The sequence below is a fragment of the Scleropages formosus genome, chromosome 4, assembly GCF_900964775.1.
Source record: "Scleropages formosus chromosome 4, fSclFor1.1, whole genome shotgun sequence".
Taxonomy (NCBI): Eukaryota; Metazoa; Chordata; class Actinopteri; order Osteoglossiformes; family Osteoglossidae; genus Scleropages; species Scleropages formosus.
The window spans coordinates 9,034,904-9,059,623 of record NC_041809.1 but is presented as its reverse complement, the minus strand read 5'-3'; the positions used below and the strand labels follow the sequence as shown (position 1 = coordinate 9,059,623).

At 39.6% G+C, this 24,720-nt stretch overlaps 1 protein-coding gene across 4 annotated transcripts in view; it reads right to left on the bottom strand.

Annotated features, from left to right (window-relative positions):
- The window catches only part of adgrb3 (adhesion G protein-coupled receptor B3), a 161,230-nt gene that overhangs the window by 17,212 nt on the left and 119,298 nt on the right, over positions 1–24,720 (bottom strand). For all 4 annotated transcript variants that reach the window (XM_018749549.2, XM_018749552.2, XM_018749550.2 and 1 more), the window contains 5 exons: positions 16,878–17,004; positions 14,867–14,970; positions 14,400–14,502; positions 2,793–2,943; positions 473–542 (listed from right to left, as the gene is read on the bottom strand). In XM_018749549.2, coding sequence (XP_018605065.1) covers positions 473–542; positions 2,793–2,943; positions 14,400–14,502; positions 14,867–14,970; positions 16,878–17,004 — 555 coding nt within the window. The remainder of the gene's footprint in view (positions 1–472; positions 543–2,792; positions 2,944–14,399; positions 14,503–14,866; positions 14,971–16,877; positions 17,005–24,720) is intronic.

The window sequence follows — 24,720 nt, the reverse complement described above, 5'->3', positions numbered from 1 at the left end:
TTAAGGACCGAATCCTCGTAAAAAGAGAACGCATAATGAAGTTCTATTTTCTAATTTAGTTAGAAATCACAGTGTATTTGTCGCAGCACCAGCTGTTTTGTCTTATTTAAAGAGCTGGCTGTTAACCTCAATGACTGGCCATAAAAAGATGAAGCAAGTAAATTAAGAGACATTCAGTCATTTTAAAGGATTCGTTACATTTTATTTTGGCTTCAGAGAGGGAATTCGTCTCAATGGCCACTTCGCCAGCTTGTTGCTGTGAATCCACTTCTCATTTTGCCAAGTCATTTTTGCATTTTTCAAATGCCCAACCCGGCAATTACTCAACCAAGACAACTTTAAATAGCAAACGCTGTTCAGTGCAGGGAGTGCTGCAAGTTGGCTGTGCTGATCAATTATGAATTATGGTTTTTGGCCATTGCCAAGCAGAAGATGAAAAAAGGTGAGCAGGATTGGTATGAGGTTAACTTACTACTGAGGTGTCCCATAGCCTTTTGCCTTGGTGAAGCCCATAGAAATGGCAACCACAAGAGCTGGCAACCCTGCAAAAGAAATTACTGGGTGGTTAAACACACAACAGGAGGGAACTCTTCCCAATAACCCTACATTTTTTTTTGAAAGACAAGATGTCCGCACACCCCACTGTGGTCAATTTTTGTGAATCCCCACAGCGCTTTCACAGCTATCTGAATCTTTGTGTTTAGGTCATTAAGTAACAAACCTGCTAAGATCAATGCCATCGATCTATTAGAAACAGGAAACGTGGTCTGGTAAAACAGTCGTACACAAAGCAACACAATTATATAAAGTACAGGTTTAACAAAGGTATCATTTCTGGCCTGATAGATTTCTGATGGAGGTTTACCATAGGTTTATTACTTTTACTACACAAATCACTGCACTGCCTCATTATAGTCATTGTATATTATTGTTCAGAATTTGGAGCAAAGACATGAACTCAGTATTTACTACGGCATGTTGTGACGAAAGTGCAGTACTGAAAACCTGACATTTCCTGCTCAATATTTTAGTATGGTATCTTCTCTCCGCACCGTGCACAGTGACAGCAGCCTTTATGGATGAGGACTGCGAGTGCTCGTACCTTTCATCCCAACTCCGTGCGCAGGGGAATTACTGACACAGTCGGCTTGCCGAAGGCGCACGGCTGAAATTCAGGCGCTTTCTATTGTTCCTTACAACTTTTGGCGCTCTTGGCACAAGGGCCCTGTCAGCACACGCGCGCACCGCTCTCCAACGCCTCCACGTTCACCTTGGGGGTCACGTTTTTGCATTTTAGCAGGACAACAAATCATCACTGTGAGGCAGTTAGAACACCAGTCTCAGACACGTGCCTGCAGCCCTTCAGCATACAAACTCGTTTCACTTAGGCTTTTTTCCCTCATTCACACTCACAGCATGGTAAATAGTATGCATTTTGTTGTGTCTGTCATATATGAATTTATTATTATTATTATTAAATTTCTTATTTCTTTCCCTTCAAAGTTAAATCGTACAAGTGAAAGACCATGAGATGTCATTCGGCAGCTTCTAGATTTAATCCTTATTTTCTTTGACAAAAATGTGCCATAAAGTGATCTTCTGTAGGTAAGGACCCTGGGTGAGATTTCTACACTTTCAGTCATTGCTTGGAGACAGTTGTTAAGGAAATCATGTCACACAGCAACGCATAAGGCAAAAGCAAGTTGTGCATTGCAATGACAGAGGATTTTATGTAACTTCTCATCTAAAAACCTTCTATTACACATTGAGAAAGAATTTATATGCCTACTTCTAACACAATGTTATGTGTCGGTTGTCCAACTGCCACAGTAAAGGATATCCCTATAGAATTTTCTTGGCCTTTTCTAATGTGCATGAACACCGTTGAAATGAATTAAGAAAAGGGACAAAGAAGTTAACCAACAAGGCTGGGAACGAAACTGATGTAACACAGCTGACAGTGTTTACAAAGCGCAGTTTCGTACATGTCGACAAAACAATCGATTGCATATTTCTTTTTCTGCTTTTTTTTTTCTGAACACTGCAGTGGTAGTGAGGGCCTTGTTTGTTGCTAGGTAACAAGACGAATGGATTAGAACTCTCCATAATCAACTGAAATTTTCAAAAATGTCGAAAGTGTCCGTAAGTAAGTGCTTGGAAGGGCACAGCGGAGGTCTAAAGGGCCTCTTCAGTACAATACTGCATGATTTATGAGAATTTTTTTCAATAAATGACCTCTGTTACAAGTGCTAGAAAAGTAAAGATTGCTAAAAAAACTATTCTTAACGCAAACAAAAACCAAACTACAATTACTGTATGTCTTTTTTTAAATTTCCGAATTAATTTTTTCCTCCTGAAATGCTGCTGGGATCTCCAAGGACTCGACATTAGGGATAACCAACAACTGTTACTGAAGCCATCGAGTCAAATCAGACCCATAGCGACCACCCGCGTGGTTTTCATGGCAAGGGAGGAACAGAATTGGGTTGCCAGTGCCTTCTTCTGTATGTTGGGGGGAAGTACACAGAGGGGGAAACACGAAACCGCCGCGTACCCCAAGCAGCACGCGAACCCTCTACCTGCCAAACAGCGAAGTACCCGTTAAACCCACCATGCCAACACACCCCCGAGCAATGATTACCGGTATTAATATCTCAGTTGTTGCAGAATGACAAAACAAAATCTTGACAGCTGGTGGATGAGCCAAGTTGAGCTGATCAGTGCTCCCATGCAGGTCCTGGCTGACTGCTCGGATCAAAACAACAACATCAACAAGAGAAACGGACACTGACCCCATCCTAGACACAGGAAGCGCTTCCGGATCAGCCGTGTCCGCACTTTCCCAGTGACGGCCATGTATGACTGCCAGGCTTCTGTGAGCACCCAGCAGAAGGATGCCAGGAAGAAGAAGTGCAGGAACGCCGTCGTCATGGTGCAGACGCCCTGTCGATTGAAAAGGAGTGTAGGAGATGAGCGCAGATGAGGATATAGGATACGAATACTAGACACCACTGCAAAAATAAATTCTACAAACAACATTTTCACACAACACTGGATACTCAGAGCTGATAATTACACTATCGATTGCTTGTGATGCTAAAAATATCAATAAGCCCACTCTAATGAGGCTCCTCTTTCTTCTAGAGAACACGACAGATTGCATCTGCACAAATTGTTTTATAAAAGGCATGACATTTTGATGGCTTGTTCTGATATGAATGTAGAAATCCACACACCAGCTTCAGACACATTCAAATCAAGTCACGAGGAAACACAGCAAATGTGCCAAATTAAATTTACTTATACATAATATTACATATAAGTAAAGATGATAATATGCATTTACAATACTAATAAAATTCAGTATTACAGATAGTGCAAATGTAAAGTAAATGCATGGAAAGGGGAAACCAAAAAGCAGCGATCACGTAGTAAAAATGGTGTGTATATCTATTTAATCTCCTAAAAATTACAGCGCACCAATGATTTGAACCTGCACCTGCATTACTTGGTGAACTGGGAGGGAAAAACTAGGCGCCATGTGACACAAGGTCGGTCTTTCTTAATGAGTATGAGATGATGCAGGAAGTGTCATTACGGTGAAAAAGCACACCACAGGAGGGGATGTGGAGGGGTGGGGTCAGGGTGCAACAAAAGGACAGCTATCCTCATTCGCTTGCTTGTCAATCATGCTTCCCTGGCAAGTACACTGTGATCCTCAACCGTGTTGAAGGCCTCCTCAATTAAAGCCCGCAGCTGTAAAGGTCCTGTCTGTGTAAACTGTGGTTAACGCCGCGAGCCCTGATTGCCTGGCTTATTTTCGGCTTTAAGACGGCATCATCCGCGGAAGGGGGTCCTTTTATTGTGACACAGGTTTCCGTTCCCTCCAAACCCTTACGGATCCACAGCCAGTAGAGCCAGGTTGTGGGCGTGGATCCAGCTGAACAGTCTGCAGCCCATCCTGTACACTTCTACGTTAGCACGGCACCGGTCCGACCCCCTCCTTTGAAGCATCATGCATGAAATAGGAAACACCAGATTTTTTACGTGGTAAATATTTTTATTGCAATAGATACAACCATTTTTTAACACATACTAACTGCAGTGCCTTTTTAACATATCTCCTTTTTTAGTGTATCCAAAACCGAAACATATTTATACATAAATACATATGCCTACAGAGAACAAAGTCCTATGTATTACCTTTAATTATACAAAAATTTATGTAACTTCCTCCTATCGATGTACTTGGCAACACCTCAAACTTTGTACTGGATCTATAGATTTAGATAAATGAAGATATAAATGAGTTTTTTTTTTTTTTTTCAAAGTCATTTCAGTCAAAAGCACCTTATAGTTTCATCCATTTATATAATTCTTTTACTGGTGCAATTCCAGCATCTTAGTCAAAGGTACAGCCATAGGACCCCGCTGGGACTAGAACAAGCCACCTCCAATGTGTCTTCAAACCTGTATCCTTAACCACTGTCCTGCCAGTTCTCCAGTCCTGCTCATTTCCACAAAACTATGTCAATTCCAAGCCTACGAATACAGAATTACAATTATAAAATTTAGGGAAAAAAGCAAACCTTTGTATTAATAGGGACTCTGATGATTCCAAAGCAGTCAACTTCAGGAATTATTTAAAAAAAGCATTTGGCGTCTTGCGTTTCACACTAATGAAAGAAATTTAGACAAATTTAGTTTGGAAAAAGCTTGTTTTTCCTGGTAAAGAGGTAATCTGTTTGGACACAAAGCCAGATTAAGTCACGTTTTCAAATTCAGAGCAATTAGAGTGGACCGTTTTCTGTGGTTTTTCAGCACAGTTCTCACAGGAATATAAACTCCAGTAAACTGCGAACAGCCTTCAAGTCTAATTATTGTAACATACTCCTGAGTTGCATAACGACAGTGTTATATAAACCACGCTCTCTCATTCGCTCTCTTTTAATGGGTCACACTGAAGTGTACAGTGAGCAGGAGAGCTGAACGACGCATTGAGGCTCGACCAGGTGGGAGATACCACAATTCACCCCGTTTTCAGCAATGCAATTTGCTTATGCTTTAAAAAAAAATACCATTCCATTTCATGCAAACCAAATTTACGGGAAAAATGGAGCAAGAAGCCAAAATGTGTTTTAAGCCTGACAGGCACAACTACTTTGAGTTTAAGGAATGATCCAAAATTGCTGTGCATTTGAGGGATGATGCTTGACATCAGTGAATTTCCATTTCAAAAAATAGCAGAGAAATAATTGCTACTTTTCTGATGGCTCCACTGTGATTTTGTTTGTTACTGACTGCTAGTGCTGTCTTCGCTCTGGTGAAGATGGGTCAGTTCAAACACGCGCTTCAAAGCGCACATGTACAAAGTCCCCAGCAGTCAGACCAGCAGCAAACGTCAAACCATAATTATGCATCCAAAGAATAGCTACTGGGCTGATTTGAGAGAAATACATAAACATGCCTAAAACAGAACTCCAGAGCTAGTAGACACCTTGGACTCCCTTGCATGCTATTATAACAAAATCACAAAATATTATTGACATTATTGTTTTTTTTTTTTTTTAATATATAAAGCCTCTTCCTGCAGAATACAAGTGTCCAGCACGTGCATTTTAAAGCACAATTATTAATTCTATCCGATCTCTTCTAAATGCTCCAGCTGTACATAAAGTTTTTTTATTTTTTTTAATCCAGGAGAAAATCCTAAATCAAGCCCACACTAAGACTGTAATTTCAGCAAACAGCTGCCACGCATCACAAAATAAATTAAAATGTAAAGAGAGTTCTGCAGGAAAATACTTGAACATAAAAATCCTCAAACTGCAGATCTTATTCCTTTCCCTCCTTTTGTAAGTGCATGATGATATGGCTTTAGATTCTGACAAAAAGGATGTATAGTAACCTCTGCAAGCTTTCACTGCCACAGAAAGTGCAATGCTGGAAATTGTCGGTTCTAATACGAACACTACATAATGACATTTCAGACAAATTATTTGATCGATACTGGAAATGCAACTTTCTGAGGGGTTTACTTCATGCTGATGAGTCATTATTTTGATAGCCTTTTGAAAATTTTAACTAGTGTTTTTCTGTAGGAAAACCTTAATACTTACAGGAGACTTACCCTAGAAGGAAAAAGAAAAATTCTAAATAATAGCCCTCTTCAAAAAAAATTACCAAAAAGTTATTCAGGCATTAAATGTGTTTATATTTTTCAACGCTTCTCTAGAAGCACACTGAAATGATACAATATGTTTGGGTTTCCTTCAGCAGCAACAGCACAGCCCAGGGCATTATGATTGTGCACAACACAGAAAACAAGACCTCTTGATAGCGCAGATGGCATACCTTTATTTAAGGACATATGTCCATAATTGCCGAAAAAGCATCACCAGGAAATTTTTCTAAAAATCTAAGCTTGCGCACTCACTTTAGTTTCAAGATTTCACCAGTAGCCTCAAAAACCTCAAATATTCATTCCAAAATCAAGGTTTGCGTATGTACGATGTGAAAGGGATGGCGGATACGGCTCCGATAAAATCCACAGCACAAGCTGCCCTTTTGAAAGGCAAATTGCTGCGAGATGTTGAGCCCACTGTGTCAGTATCCATGGCAACGGAGGAGCTGAGGTAGGGACCACATGAAGCAATTGCAGAGCTGACAAGAAAAAAAAAGAGGGGGGGTGGGCTGGTCTGATTCATGTCTGATAACAGGGCTGCTAATGAAGTGCTTATTCTGGGCGGAAGGGTCCGGACTGGACAGCAGAGCAGTGGAGACCTGTTTCAAAACGTCCGACATTTTGTTCCTTCCCAAGCCAAAAAGGGCCTAACCAGCTTCACAGAGAGGAACTCTCTCGTGCAATGTGCATCAAATCCTTGGCCTTCATCTGTCTGTTTCACCCCTCACGTCACAATTCTGACAGATAGCTTGGGATGGGATCAACAAAGGCCTTCGCAAATTTGGGGCTGGGCGAAACCTGAGTTGCTGATGCTTAGTGTCAACATGAGTAAACGTTGCAGGCTTTTCATATGCTGCAGAACCCTACTTCAGGGCAAGTGGGCCGCGATGCGTCAAGAGGAGATGGGATTCTAGCTTGCCTCTGCATGGCATGAGGGCTCCATGTGACTGGTCTCGTCATTATATCTTTGGCATTCTGTTTCATAACCATTTTCTCTTTCAAAAAACTTTGTACCACCACCCATTTGATGATGCTGGGCAATTGCTGAGATATTTTAATATTTTCTATTATTTATCTTGATAAGGGAGGGAAGAGAAGCAGTTTGCCAAGGCCTTCTTGTCTGTCTTTGGATTGTGAGCACAGCGAGAACATTCAAGCTCCGCACACCCTGAGCCGGATTCAAACTGACAACCAACCAAACAGTTCAAGAGCTGCCACACCAGTTGTCCACTGCGCCACAATGCCGTCAACTTTTCAGCTACCGAAACAAAATGAAAACAAACGGTCGGAAGCTGCGATCATTTTAATACCTGAAGTCACTGACCACAAGTCTTAATCTTTTCAATATTTCTAAATGCTTAGGTCCATTACAGAACTAAATGGTTAATGTGCTCTTCCTGAGCTTGATATCTGCCCAGCATTTAGAAATTCAAATGAGTATTGATGAAAGAGAAATAAGGGGAGCCTTTTATTAGACCTCTGACATGCACATTCCCTTGTGTACTCTCCCATTCCTCTACTAGCATTGAAAAAGAAATAAGGGCCTCCTCAACTTAAAACAAAAGTAAATTAATGTGGGAGAGGACTCTAATTGGTCTTTTTGGTCCGGCACGGGGATTACTCTGAGTGCTCTCCAAGCAAAGCGACATAACTGGGAATGCTTGTCACCGAAGAGAAGGAGGGATCGCTTGTCCCAGTGGCTGCCTCGGCTCTGCAGTGAGCGCTCCCGGCTTGGGCTGCTTGCGGCGGCTGCTTCAAACCACCCGTGCCTCATTGCGGTATGCCTACGTGACCGAAGATGACACACTGCATTAGCATCTGTTGAAAGCACCTGATTTATTCAAGGCTCCACCTCCATTCATTAAAACGGCAACAGCTGTAGCAACAGTGCAATTGTCTGCCTCTCTATTCGGGCAGCGTCCCTCTGGAAACATCCTGGCATCCTGGCATCCTCCTTAATAGTCCCTTTGCTCAACTATGGTTAAGCACTTAACTGCTGCCGTCACTGCCAAGGCCTTAATTATGCCGGATCAAAAAAAGAGTCTCTTAAGATCTCTATCACATCCCACTGATACTGAGTTAAGGCCTTAAGGAAGGAGGGGAGTTACAGCCCATATACTATTCCTTTAATCTAAATGCCCTGCATATGCTGGGAAAATGGAAAGGAGCATTTATGCCTCGTAGACTCATTTCTGGTGGTGAAGGAGGGCGGTTTGGGTTGGGGATTTTTTCAACAAATTAATTCTATCATTGTCAGCTTGAAGACATACTGCCACATAGATGAGGACATGGTAAACATAACTGTATTAACACATCTTTACTTGATATCTGCACAGCTTTCTAAAACTGGCAGGATTCAGTCCATTTGTTACTTTGGCCTGTTTTGATAGATACCCATAACTACCGCTGCTTCCAGGTTGTCCGTATGAGCTCACCAGTTAGTGAACCGAAACAGCAGGAGAAAGATGAGAGGGGGGAAAAAAGACAAAGATGGAAGGAAGCGACTGTCTCAGATCTCAGACGCGACGCTCCCGAAGGACACTTCGACAACAAGGCGATCATTGCTGTTAGACGATGTGCAGACCTGAATTTATAAACACCAGTGCCAATTACACAGGCAAAAGCTTGCAGGGGAAGAATGGCGCAGTGTGCAGCAAGACTGAAATTACACAAAACACGGAGGCTTAGGTCTGCTGGAAACCACGGCCCATGCATGCCAGAGCCCCTAAAAACGTATCTGCTGCCAGCTCGTCCTCTACCAGCATTGTTGCTTAGATATTATTACAGCAAGGCTGCTAATAATAAACACGCTGCCCTGAACGCCTTGGCTACAGCACCATGGAGACAAGAATGATGCAGCACGATACTGTGACTTTGAATTCACTGGATGCACCGTCTTTCGAAGAGGCCCGGAACAAACAAGGAAGGCCGGCTGTGACGCGGAGCCCAAAAAAGATTCAGGGACCACTGAATTTGCTGATGTTATTGACTGTCCCTTCTCAAGAAGTCAGTTCATTACTTTTTCTCCACATCGGGAGCTGAAACTCCACAACTGGGTCATTTTGACCATGCGAACCTTGTTATGCAAAGAATAGCTCAGGCTTCATCATATATCACGTCAGAAATGTTCGGTTGCATGCTCACAGGTACAGCACAGCTGGTAGCCTGGTGTAAATGGAGTAGGGCTTCAGGGAATAGGGGTAAGATGAGGTTTACTTACGCCCAAGGTCTAAGAATGAAGTGACTTTTAAGCAGAACGTTAAACGAGTAGACCTGGAACCATTCTTTTAGCTACTTTGCCTTGTTCAGAATACTCTTACTCAGATATGTAGACATGCATTTAAAGAAATTCAAATTAATGTTTTTCAAGAGACATCTAAAAAGTTAGTTTTTTTTTATTTGGTGAACTCAAGGTGCTTATATGAAACCCCGTTCAACAGTCATTTCATAGAGCCCCACTACTATTTGTAACATTTTTAAGAAATTATGTCTACCCCTAAATTTTCTGGTTTCATTTAAGCTACATGACCTTGTTACCAACATAGTGGGTATAAATTCTGTGGTGCCCAAACAGACTTGCAGACAAGATCTCAAAGTGTAGCCATAATGAAAGAATTAGGTGACAGGGAGCCTGATAAACACTGACAAGCCTTCAAATCAGTTCAGCGTTAGGATACGCCAAAGGGCTTCAGACTTTTCTTCATTTGTACACTACTTTGTACTTTAAATTCAAGCCACAAGCTGGCAGCAAGGCCACTTAAATTTATCACAAAGTTGTTTGTACATCATCTAACCTTTGGAAAATATTTTTGAAGAGTAATTTCAGACCTAGGACAGAGAAAATAAAGAACCCCTCACTCCATAATATTGTAAATTCCAAAACATATTTTCCAAGTGCAAAAATTCTAAGTATAGTATAGAAGCCAAACCCCAAATTCAAGACATCAAGATGTTAGCTGCAACAATAAAAAATAATCAAATTAAGTTATTACATTTAAATATGCCATAATATGTGAACAAAACATTTGCAGCTAATTGGACTTTTAACGTGTTTACCATAGTAAGATGATACTTCCAAATGACTTACCCAGACTTTGTCATAAACTCCATAGCATGGAGAGGGCTGAATGACTGTATACTTTTAAAGGCAAGATATTTTGCTTTATGCATTTTGGAGTGGAGAAACGTGTTCTCTCTTTCATAAGAACAACAGAAGAGCGTGTTTAATGTTGGTGGTACACTAGGCTGAAATGGCTGCTATATTTACTGTAGTGCCTATAGTCATATCAGTAAAGCTTTCATGCGACAGAGTGATGCATCACTCTGCAAACTGCCGACCTGCTGCAAGAGATAACCGTGGGGGGATAACAGACTTCTCTGTGATAACTTTTACAGATTGTTTTCAAATTACAAACCAGAAATCCAGTATTACTTTGCAAAAGCCTTTAGAAATTAATTATTTTTATTAATTTCATTGTCACTTCATTTTATGAAAATCAATACTTTATTTAAATATATTTCCATATTAAGATGCAGTCTTGTACACTTCGTAGAATACACTGTGGCATTGTATGCTAAAGGTTATATATGTACACGAATTAACAGCAACTGGTTGTGTATTCTGTCACAGCTATTCATTGTACAGAATATATTTCTGCCAAAATTCTCAAACAGATCCTAACTGTAATACTTCTTCACTTCACAGGTGTACCACTTGGCCCAGTTCTTGGCACGCAGCATTTTTGTTATGAGTCATATTGCTTTGGATCACAGGTCCAGTTGATTGTCCAGTTGATACCTCATTTTTATTGTAAAAATTGATAGTGTGATAATAATTTTCTTCAAAACATCTCCACATGTCAAATATGAAACTAAATTCAAACACAGCTAATACTAGAAACATTGAGCCCCTCATTTTTGCTTCTGTCTTTGTCAGCATGACTCTGAGCACATGAATAGAGAAAATGTGTATGTTATTGTTACATAATAACTTGCAGGGGTTTACATTCATGCAAGTCAGATAATGGTTAAGTAACTGAGGAAAAAAATGGCAACTCTCAGGGAAACAATGTTATACTGTTGACTAATCAATTTGCATCTTGAGTAAAATACACAAAAGCCTACAATTAGATTTATTAGCTCCCCTATGACAAAAATGAGCTGATGGAAACTAGCAGAAGATGACATCATCAATCTAAAATGTGATGTGGATAAAGAAATCATACATCAGTAAACCTGTGATAGTACTACAGTTAACTCTTAACTCTAAGAATCCTCAGGTTTCTTTTTGTCTGGGGAAATAACACTTTTGTGCTAAGAAAGACGTTTGAGAGCAGTCCCATAGCTGTCAGATGTCACAAGGCACACTTATCGGTTCACAATGGATTCCTCTAGGGATCTAGCCCACTAAGGCAACATAGCAAAATCCCCAACAAGAAACATCTCTTCTTTTTAAAGAACCACCATCACCCTCCCTTTTCTGCTAAATCCAACTTATTCACACATTTTTCATAGAATGCAAACACAGCACTTATCATTAGTGCCTTTTCTTTCACCTAGCATCACTGTTATACATATCCAGTGTCCCTATTGCGGATTCCATCCCTTCCGCTCTGGATAAGACAAATTAAATAAGTAAAAATAAAAAAAAAATAAATAAACCCCAAAAGACCTCAGTCTAAGCAGAAAAGCCACAGAGTTAAGACATCCAGATTTTATGGTTCCACATAAAACCAGACATTAAGGTTTTTAAGTCATTTGAGAAAACTCTAACATAAGTACATAATCCATCCCATTCATTATGATTAGAACTGAGTAAATATAAAAGCAAGGGGAAGAGGTCAATGTAGCTTCTTCATCAACATGGGGACACATTCCAAAACCTGGAAATGCAGCCTTTAGCAAAGCAGTGTGACTAATGCTAAGTCTTTAGAAAGCGATACGTGAGTTACTCCTCGTCTCCTTGCTGACCGAAAAAGGAGAAAGACGGTGATGAATGAGTCTGGCTTCATACAGAGACAATCAAATCAGGCCAAAAGCAGCCAGGGCTTCCGCTCACAGGAGGAGACATTCGACAGGTTTGTTTGGACAGATAATTGAAATATTTATACCTATCGCTCCCAGATCCGGGTAGCCGAAATTAGTGAGGAAACAACATGCCATTTCCCCTAATGGCTTTTCAAAGGACAAGCGCAGAAGTGCAGAAAAACCAAACATGTTTTTATCCCATGTTATTTTTGACTACTTTAAGGAAAACCACAGCCATTATTCTTTTCTGAATTGATTATTCGGTGTGTTCATCTTCTTTATGATACTCTTCACAAAACACTTTTTTAGGATTATTGGTTTCTTGCCTATCATTGAATTAATATTAGTATTATGCAATGCCTAAAAATCATAATGCGGGTAACACTGAAACACTGACCAGCAAACTAGAGCTGACATGTATTATATGACTTTTAAGAGTTTTAAAGGTCTACTAGCTGACCATGACTTAGAGTGGGTTGGTCATTTGTCACTGGAAGGTTGGTCACATTTGTGAATCAGTGATACTGACAGTGTGCTTTTCAGATACGGTGTAGGCACACTGTGGGTATCACTGAGACTGACTTGTTCTCACTACACCAAGGAAAAAGTACAAATCTTGTCGCTCCCTTGACAATCATGGGAGTATAATACACAATGACAGTCTCTTGGGGCTACATGAACAAAAATAGCCTGGAAAAAGGCCACTCCAGTTTGCAAGCAACATACCCTGAACCCCTAAAGGTTAGGTCTTTGCTTTGCTATAGGGAAACTAAGCTGATCTATAAAGGTATGAAATATATTGAATAGAAAGGTTATATGGGATAAACACATTTGGTCTTCCTCAAATTCTTCATTTGTTAAGGACATAAGTGGTACCTTTGTCTCAGCATGCACCTACATCCCAAAAAGTATCAAAATATTTTAAAATCAGCACCACTGGAGGTAAACTTTGACAAAAAAAGATCAGTGTAAAGCCTAGAGGACCACATCATGTCAACATATGCTGAAATAAGATAAAGAAGCAGGTGTGGAAAACAGCTGAAAATAGTATTTTGTAAACTCAAGTAGTAACATAATTACCCAACACTGCTTGACTGGCATGACTATCCTGTCCCTGAGGATCCATCAAGGTCACAATGGGTATATTAGCAACAGTTAGCCATGCACTTGTGTACAATATTCCACATGTGCCAACTAACAAGCAATGGTTCCCATATGCTATTTTGTAAAGGACTGAGGAGTGATGCATGTTGCAAGTTTAAAGAAATGGTTTTGTCTCAGTGTCTGTCTTTAGACTGTGTCATTTTAAATTTGTAAGAATAACCAGACAGAATGAACTATATATTAAAACCTACTGAGCCAACCTATTCAGTCAAGTCCTGATTTATGGTCTGAAGAGCCTCAAGAACCCAACTAATTCACGGTTGCAAAGACTGTTAGCAGAATTTAGCCAATGAAGATTTAAAAAAAAAAAAAAAACATCTGATGGAGGAGGAACAGCCGTATGAGATAAATGTTTGTTGGAATCACAAGCAAGTATTAGGAAAGACAACCCAGTCACCGTACACCTACTTATTCCTTATCAGCGAAGCCTTTAGAAAGTATAATAACGAAAACACCTCATACTGCCAAGAAAAAATGTTATCAAAAAAAATACTTATTATACTATACATGAACCACTAGGTTTCTGTTCTGATGTTGTGAACAAGGCTTAGCAATGTATTTATATATTCCTTTTAGCGTATGGGTGAATGTGATTACAAGACATCTAAGTATATTTAAATATATTGTATGAAACATACTGCATCAATGTATGATGGAATTCATTGGCACCATATCAAAAACACTTTCAAGACCAGCTAGTCAGTGGCTTGAGTTGATCGCAGGGACTTTTATGCTTCTTTTTGATTAAAAACAATAATAATTCATCCATCCAGTTAAAATTATCTCTTGTCCTGAACAGGATCACAGTGAGCCGGAGCCTATCTCAGAAGTACTGGGCACAAGGCTGGGGGGTGTAAATCCTGGATGGGACATCAGTCCATTGTAGGATAATAATAATAATAATAATAATAATAATAATAATAATAATAATTGTAGTAAACACATTTTAAAAGGCATGCAGTACGCCATGAACAGCAAAAGTCCAAGTTAAAAAACTATTAAGGAAGTAAAACAGTGATATTACCGTGTTATGTGTCTGTGTCTGTCCCACGAGAATCAGGATGTTGGAACAGATGATGGACAAGCAAAAGTTGATTAGGATGATTGACCTTTCTGATCGAATATATCTTTGATAAAGGGAAAAAGAGAGAAATTTAGGAACACATTATTACATTAATACGTAAAAGTACAAAGTATAATTTACGTCATTCATTACACTAATGAACATTACTAATTATACACACCTGTGAGGTATACGTATGTACATATTTTTATAACCGTATTATTTTCTTAATTAAATAATGGGGAAAACCTATAAGTAATTACTCATTTTTATTCCATTTCTATCAACATATTTATTGATTTCAACTTACAGTCTTGCTCAATAAACATGTATATGATAATTCATTATTTTATCTGGACATTGTACTAAAATGAAAGAAATTTCATGTTATAGAATGTGTTTTAACCATTCAGGCAGACTTTACTCACCTCCATAAGACAGCATAGACTACTGCCAGTGTGATCAAGGCTAGACAGGATAGGCCGCAGCCAACTATCAATGTCACAGATGGGACCCCTGAGTACTCCATAGTCTGTGAATGACACCAAAACAAAAGGCAGTGATTGATCTCATATAAAATGAAAGACCTTGTGGGTGAAGACTTCATGAATCAAATTTATTCAGGACTATTACACATCAGCCAACCATTGTCAGTGACAGGACATCAGTGGATTTGGTCATCATGTGGTTGGCTTGCTTTTCTGTAAAAGCTTTATTTTTCTGTTACCAGTAGAGTTTCAAGAGTTCAGTGTTTATTAGATTAGTTTGAAGGAAAGGGTATTACAGTAATCAAAATGATGTAAAGACCAAACAACTTTTTACCAATCAAGTAGTACTTTTGTCAGTTTTAAGGATGCCCATTGTCAATTATAAATGTACTATGATTATTTTAACTGAAGTTTAACCTTGAGATGTATGCAAAACCAGTGCTGCAGCCTGCTCTCAGTCCTCAAACTCAGAAAAGACTAATGCCTGCAAAATGATCCCTTTTCTCATTATGTTAATTTAGCAGTAATCATATTAGCCTATATTAATTAAGTACTCATGAATATTAAACAATTGGCACACAAGTACTTCTTCAATGTCAGAGTTTAAATCATTAGTAATGTATGTCAGAATTGTAATTAAAAGGGTAAAAGGGGAGATCTTTTCGACTAATATTTAGCTCTTTCAAAAAGTAGAATCTGAGTCTACTTTGTAAAATACTCTAAATGTCCTAACTAAAGCATTTCTCATTATTATTATTATTATTATCATTATAAAAAAGACTTTGTATGTTGTATTACTAACTCCAGCAAATAAACCTGACCACTTGTTGAGGACTAGGAAGTACAAAATGTTGTTGAGCATTATTAGAGCAGTGGAAAACAAACTCTTTGACATATTTTTAATACAACATGTACCATTCAATATGACCAATACTGTATCTGCGTGTAATTTAATCATCGCAGAACCCAGAGTCCAGACTGGTAACAGCTTTTAGCAACTTAATACTTCTCAAATGTGGTCTGCCACACACACACACACACACACACACACACAGCAATGCACTGGCTGTTTAGACATCCATTTCTGAGAGATCCTTTTACTCTTTTGAATCTATCCATAATAATAATTGTTATACATGATCTACATGTTAAAAGCAGTTATTCCTATTTAATCAAAGTGTACGCTAAAGAGTGATTATGGAAAGTGGCACATTGAAAAAATACACCTAAATGTGATAAAATAGAGGTGACTGTATGGCAAGGTGTGACAGCTCTACATCTCTAAAGGCATCTGGCTGCCTGAGCCTCTGACTGGTATTCATGATGCATGACACGGCCTTTTCCATCTATTGTATACACAGCAGCCTGCCTCTCCAACCCACACACACACACACACACAATCTCTGTATAGGACATTCCATCTATACCTACATAATGTAACCACATTTCACCACACTAAAAGTAGAAGCAGGCAAAGTGTAATTAGAAATAAAAAAAATATATATATTCCTGATCTTTCACACACACATACACAGTTACACACACTCCTAATCGCAAACACACACAGATTCACACAGAGGCAGACAGTTAAACCCACACTCTCAGTCCCCCTCTGTCTCCCTCTCTCTCTCTCTCTCTCTCTCTCTCTCTCTCTCTCACACACACACACACACAAACACACACACACACACACACGCACAGGAACACACACAGACTCGCGCGCGCGCACAAACAATCACGCAGAATCCACACCTGCAGTGAAATGAGTCTGTACGCGGGAATTATTAGCGGGCGGAAAATGACAGCGGCCGCATCACGCGCTCCACCAACACGCCCCAATTCAGCAAGAAGAAGCGCTCGCTAGTCAGCTGTGTATTATTAAAGCCGCACTTACCAATACCATAATAATAATAACAATAATAATAATAATAATAACACTGATGATACTCACTATTTCTCTTGGTTGCTGAGCCAAAATGGCGAAGGTAGACACTCGATCACATAGGCATTTTGTATGGGATGCATCGGTGAGCACGGTCTTACATCCCTTGGCGGACCAGGATCCCCACGAGTCGTTCCTGCGTGGAGAGGACACGCGCAATCAGCCCCCACGGCGCCTCCTCCCAACCAACTCCATCACAAATAATACGTAAAAAAAATAACTAAGTAGAAAAAAAAAAAAAAAACGAGATGACACAGTCTGTAAAACCCGGCGCGCCGCTGTAAATAATAGTAATTTTAAGGTAAAAGGGATCAGTGGAGCTGCTCCGGATGGATGAAATTACGGTAGTGAATTCCTCCATACATCGCCTTCGTAGCAACACCTTCACATAGCAACACCTGCCCCGATACCCCCTCCTCATAGCAACACCTACCCCAATACCCCGTCTCCATAGCAACACCTACCCCCAGTACCCCACAGAACGTCCCTAAAACACAGCACCGCTCCGGAGGTATTGAAAGAAGAAATAACATCTTTACCACGATTTCTGTGGGCGAAAGCAGCCGGGGAGCGCGTCTGAAAATGTATTATTTTTTATTTTATTTTATTTCTTTCTTTCCGATGTGCTCTTCTTTTTCCTGCTTTATGGCAGCTCCTTTTACTCCCTTTTCCCCTTGTTTTATGTCCGATTTCCCCCCTCTAGCTGCTCTAATTAGCGGCTCTTTGGACGCTTCCTGAGGGGGAATTTCACCCTGGAAACGGCGGACAGCATCAGATTGATACTCTGTTCCTTCTCCTGCTCCGCGCTCCGGCACAGGGGGGTGCGGAGCGAGCGAGCGCGCGAGCGCGCGCGCGCGTGTGTGTCAGCGTGTGAGTGTGTGAGAAAGCGGGGCGGGGGGGGGGGGGGGGTTGTGGGTCAAGCGCTACACAAATTGGCACTAATGTTTTTATTTTCACCGTCTTACACTGCGACACAAAAGAGGCAGGCGTCCTCGGCTGGGCTTTATGCAGCTTTTGCGCGTTTTTACCATGGTACTCTTGGATCGCGTTACACGGGAAAGCGCGCGCGATGCGGGAAGCGCGAGCGGCGTTCACCCCGTGCGCGCGGGGAGGATGGTACCAGCCAGCCTGCTCTTTTTCTCGAGCGCACGGGCACATCGACAGCGAAACACCCCCCCCCCCCCCCCCCACGAAACACACACTCACATATTGGGCTTGTTTCATTTTGTCATTTCTGTCGAGCCCCTCACTTGGCGCTTAGGGCATAAATTATACTGTCCCCCCAAATTATGACACCCAAATTTATAACCTAATAATGAATAATACAAGAGACATCCCAGAGATTACAGAATTCCTCCAGTTCAGCTCAAGCAACTTCATTAAGCGACGCACGAGCTGTGTTTCCATCAATGATTTTATCCGAATATCACTGTATGTTTTTATCCACCATCTGTTGCAGATCAATGTGTTTAAAGGTACTTTAGAAGGTTGGGAAATGTATGCTACAAAGATGTTATTAACACATATTTTAACAGCTGTTTAATCTGAGATCAATTATGATTTTACACACATGCAATGAGAATGTTTGGTACAGCAGGCTAAGAAAAAAAAAAAAAAATCCAGATGTCCTAATACATTGTTGTAGTAAATACAGGTGAGAAGGTGTAAAATATCACATGCCATTATCAGCACCAACTGTACAATAAAGAAATATTAAGTGCAGCTTGCTTCCTTTGATCACATTACTGCTGGTCTCTTAGCACCATTCGCTCAAAAATATAACACATATTCCATACCAAGAGGCCTGCCAGGTAGCGCAACCAGTAGGTGAAATTCATAACTGCAATATTTACAGATCAAACACCAAGTGTGTGGCTTTTTTGACAACTCCCCTATGAACAGCCCCCACTGGCAAAGATGAGTTTGCAATAAATCGTTATGAATAATTGCTATTTATGAGAACTTTCTGACGGGTGCCGTGCTTTCGCATTAAGCTAATTCCGTTGGCGGCAGAATCCCTAAAAGCATTTCGGTCATGGGCGGTTATGCAGGATGCAGGATGGATTCGGCGAAAGCAGGGGATAATGAAGAAATGAATACTCCCTACAATTGTATCAGCAACACGCCAATACTGATTAATTCCCAGTGTGTCTGAGAGCCTCGGGAGAAAGGACTAAATTTAGTTACCTGGGCCATGTCAGCAAACCCACTCTAAATGATTTGGCTTAATGCATTCTCCGTGTATTTTTAAATATTACAATGACGCTACAAGGCAACTCTTAAAATGGGAGGTAAATGATGGTGCCTGGATTGCAATATAACATAAGAACCTGACGCACTATAACAGCGCCTATTCAGTCCAACTTATTATAAAATTGGAATTTGCCTGCTTGTTACGGGAAATTTTTTCGAGCTGAATACCTCACTTCTGAGAATGTAGACATTACAGAAAATGAATTGTAATACAGGTAATGTCTGTAAAAAAGAAGACAGTTTGAAATACAGCCAAATGTCCAGTTCCTTGCCAAACCTGTCCTTGTGGTTTGTCGCAACATATTTCACCTTTCAACACATGAAAAATTATGCTATGCATATATATTTGCATAAAATTCAAATAAGCTCTATTGCTGGGTTGATTGTGAACATTTGCATAAATGATTCAGATCTTTCTTATGCTGCATGCTACAGCACATTCTGCAGATTTTAATTCTATTCTTCTGCAGCTGCAGCGCCAGATACTTTTTAACCACTTACAGCATCAGCAATGGCGCCAAAAAACATAAACCACACACACACACACACACACACACACCCACAAACATGCTACCATTTACATACTGTTCACATTTTATGACAGTTGTATAAAAGTATAATTAAAGTGAACTCCCGGGAAGGACGTACAGCGCTGACAAAGGGATGTCTCGGCACAAGTGGTGCCGTTATACTTGAGGTGTCGTTCATAAACATCATTGTTGCGTTCATCATCACTGCAGTGCCTTTGCTGACCCCACACGTACGACACACAAAGCAGAGCATACCGTCACAAGCACACAGCCAATTAGTAACAAAATAAATATTGCAGTTTCTTTTTTTATTGTATTCTGTTATTTATGGTCTTTTGTAATGAGGCCAAAATTAATCCCTTAAGCAGTTTAGTAAAGGCTTTTTGCTATATTGCTTTTCTCGCTGTGTTCCCGAAAGTGCCCGACCTCACAGGAATAATGGAGCATAGTCTTCAATGTTCAAAATTTACATAACATCACCTAAATGAAGATGAACATGCAAATTATGATTTGGCTGAAAAAAAGGAATCGCATGAAAAGTCGTACAAACAAGTGTTTTTCTTCACTGTGCTCATCGAATTAGTTCTAGAAAATTATTTTCCCCTCAATTGTTCCACCGTGGTTTCCGAGCCCGGATGCAGACTGGAGGGACTGATCGGTGATGCTGAGAGTTACAGCAGAGTCACGGGTTAAACAGGCAAAAGATAAAGGCCGAGTTGCTGCTGTATTTATTTAAAGAGTCTGTACCTGTTGATAGTTTTTTTTTTTTTTTTTTTCCCATGTTCCTGCTGCGGAGCTGAAAATACTGCAGAGTGTCAGACAAATGCCTTAATCCTGTTATTTCTCTGTTGTGCTTGTAAAGACTTTTTTTTAAAAAATAAAATGTCTGACAACTTAAACATGTGTTTCTCAGGCCACCATCTACAGTGTTTCCATTAAATAATTAGGGTTCTTTGAATCCACAAAAGGCTATATGCAATAAAAAATGGATCTCAGCACTCTGTTAAAATTTTTATTTATCCAAAAAACATTTCATGCTGAATCTGAACTTTTTTCCCATTTTCATAAGATATATGGTTTGCTAAAGTTACGTATTTATAGCGATTATAGCAGCAAAGTGTTTATTCATTTCGTTCATTTATTTTTACAATTTCATATGAGAAGTCATTTTACATAAAGCGTCTCCGTAAAAATTCTGCCAGAGAAATATGACGTCGTATGTACTTCCCACGAGGACAAAAGCAGTGGCCAGACTTTCTGGATCACAGCCCGTCCAGTACGTCGGTCAAAATGTCACTGACCTTCTGCCTAAGATTACAGGTCTCTGCTTCTGAGACGACATGAGGATGACAAGGCGGCAGTCAGTGGAGAAGAGGAGGCTTGTGAGCACAGAAATATCAGTGCCAGGGGAGACAGAGTGAGACCCACATGTTCCCTCCTCCACCGCACCGTGAATGAGGGACAAAGACATGTCCGATTGCAGACCAGTCAGTCTGGAATGACAGCTCTACGAGATGCTTGAAAAAAAATCGAACATCTGTGTTTTGTAAAGTGCTTCATACTGCACATCTGTATGAATGGTTTCTACAACAACAATAACAACAATAATAATAATAATAATAATAATAACTTACAACCCCCAAACTATTATGTAGAAGATACTGGTACTTACTGATAACAAAAAAATGAAACAGGGCAAAGCAAACAATGTTTTTAAAAAAAAAGTAAGAAATATTTCTGGGAAAGCAGAAAAATTGTAATCCTCCAGTAGCTGAATACTCTTGAGTGTGAGGGATGAAATTTGGCATTGATTCGGGCTGTAGGGACATTGCTGGCCACACTGAAGAATTGTGAGGCAACAACACACATCGCTATAATACAGCCTACACTATTGCGACGCGTGGTTTTCGACTTGGCTGTACAGCTCTACTTTTGTCAGGGAGAGGATTGCTAATAGGGGACAAGTCCTCACAAGCTCCAGGACAGGGAATACACCAGGACACGCCGCTCCACCCCAACCTAGACGTGTCACCGAGACATGTATCGGTTGGAAGCCAAGACTGCCAATGGGAGGCACAAATGTGCCATGACCCATGATATGCCCAACACTCCCTTTGATTCTGTCTTCCCATCTGAGACTGAAACTACTGCAAAGCAGCAATCGATCTTTAGATTGACATTTATTTATTTAGCTGACAGTCTTCTCCAAAATAACTTACACTCATAGAGTACAGTATTTACCCATTTATAGAGTTAAACATTTATACTGTCATTTTTACTGGAGGAATATAGGACAAGTACCTTGCACATGGGTCAGCTTCAGCTACTAAACCACCTGCTGTTAAGACCTTGTGACTGAAAACTTATTGACAATAGCATGTGGAAATTGTTTCCTTAATCAAAATTATACCAATACAGCTTAATAATGAGACAATACGAATCAGTATCAATCAGAATCAGAATCAGTATCAATATTCTGTGTAGTAATTGTTTATCATTAACTAGTTTTTTGAGATGTACACTGTTCCTTAGTCAGAATTGCAGATGTTAATAAAGAAAATAAAGAAAAATGTAAACATGTATATAGGCATTCCTCTTCATGTATTCATCTACATATGTTTACTCTCACTCCTCACTTTGCAAACACAGTTGGGAAGTTTGTTCATAATTTCATTTATTTGTAAATCCAGTCACTTTAATCTATAAATTGCAATAATACAGATACCCTTTGATTTATAGGCTGATTACGTTCTGGATAAAACCTCACGTAAAGCTATAATAAATAAAAAGGACTCATATAAAATTACTTATAGCAACTTCAAAGAACAGAACAATGAAAACTATTTTAAAATGATGAAATATAAAAAAATCTCATCTATTCAACTCAGACGACTGATTCATCCTTTAAATACGTGCAACGATGTAGAATGTGAAGTTTCCGCGTCTTCAGCACAGATGGAGCTAGTACACATGAAGAGTATCTCTCTCTCTCGCTCTCTCTGTTGCACATTTTTTATAAAAGAAATTAAGTGAATCCAGCTTTAGGCTTTTGTTAGATGCGATGCCTCATGTATATTGTACTATTATAAATATATATTTTGTTCACCAAGGAAAAAGTGTGTGTGCTTATTAAAGGAAAAACAACTCATTTGATTACAAGGTGAATTACCATCATGGGACAGTGAAATACATTGGCTGTCTATGGAAAAGAAATGAACAACAGTGAACGGATTCTTGCGAGCCAAATGTATTCTGTAAGACCACTCCAGATATGAATGTATAATCAGTGTGCTCTGTCTTTTGACTAGTGCTTTATTTGGTGTGAGTGAAGACTATGCAGAAAAGAACTGGGATGGAGCTTTATTTAAAATTCAACAGCTCATTCATAAAGGAGCGTTTCTAATACATTAGGTTAATGATACGATTCCGTTGATTAAATGACAAAAGGCCTTGATTAAAAAGGACAAAAAAGAAAAATGTCTTGATTACCTGTGTCAGCCACCTTATGAATGAGAGTGTGAAATTGGAAGCTCATTCTCACCGTCCAACAGCATTATGCTCTATATCTAACCACAAAGTTAACTGCAGTACACCTTCATGTTGTGTAGGCAGTGATGTTATTGGACTTGTGATCAAAAGGTTCCTGGATCAATAGTATTGTAATAATAATAATAATAATAATAATAGACTATCGAAATTCTCACTACTTCAGTGATCCCAGAAAGCAAAGTAGTATAATTTGAAAATACTTCTTGCATTACTATGCACACAGCTCTATTGTAAATAAATTCTTTTCATACCACACATCTGTAACGTGGACAACGAATACAGAGGGTATAATTTTGGTATTCTTTCGAGGCTAAAAAAGGCAGGCTGCTTTCTGCTGGTGCTAGCTTGAAAAGATGGGAGGTGTGGAGTTCAAAGATGACAGAGTGAGTTGTTACATTTTGTAGTGCGGCTTTTAACATGGTTTGCTGAATGCTCTTACATTTTGCTTCACGGAAGATAAAAACGCTCCTGTTTCAAATCCATTACCCTCTCTGATTCATTTGTTCTGTAGTATGAAATATTCAATATGAGATTAGGAGATGACAGAATACCCTCCTCCCCCTTGGGGCACACGCCACACATAGGCGGTTTAAAATTTCAGGTGTGGCTACTACATTTACATTTACTTTTATTTATTTAGCAGATGCTTTTCTCCAAACCAACTTCCAATGAACTCTACGTAGTGCTATCAGCCCACACACCTTATTTGCCAAGGTGACTTACACTGCTAGATACACTACTTACACTGGGTAACTCATCCATACATCAGTGGAACACCCTCTCTCTGTCACTCACACACTACTAAAGACTAGCGAAAGCATTTTGTATTAACAAAAATTATTTAAGCTGCAGGGTGTAAAAAAACAAAAAAAACTGTATATTTTTGGTATATGCCATAAAAAAGACAAAAAAATATAAAAAATACAATATAAATAACCTACTATGTGCTGTAACCAGTTTTTACAGAGGTACTTAATAAAGGCTTTATTTACTTTCTTATATGGCTAAAACATCAGGAAACCAGTAAATGGTGCCAATAGCACACGAACTAAGTATATCACACTATACCATTCTCGGAGAACAAAAAAAAAAAAAAAAATAATAATTCTCCCCTTTTTTAAAAATTTAATTACCAGTTAGAATGATAATCTGCTATTACATTGCTAATGGATTTTACTTTGTCAAATAAAAAAGACAATCGAAAGAAAGAATGCATTTTATGACAGTTTAGTAGTTGATAAAGGAGGCAAAGGCGTTATGTTTGATTAAATATCAGTGCGTCATCAGGCTTGATAGGCCTCTAGGAGCTCTTGATAAGGATGTCAAGTGCCATCAGGAGCCATCGGCATGGAGTGTCTGTGTTTAACACCAGTCCTCTGTGATCCGCAGAATTTCATTTTTGAAACATGACAGTGGTAGCGCTTGCTGATGGACCATCTAAGCGAAACTGGTGCTATCATACCTGCTGATTTTAAATTAGTCTGAATGGTGGACAAAAAAATGCCTGGTCTAAGAAAACC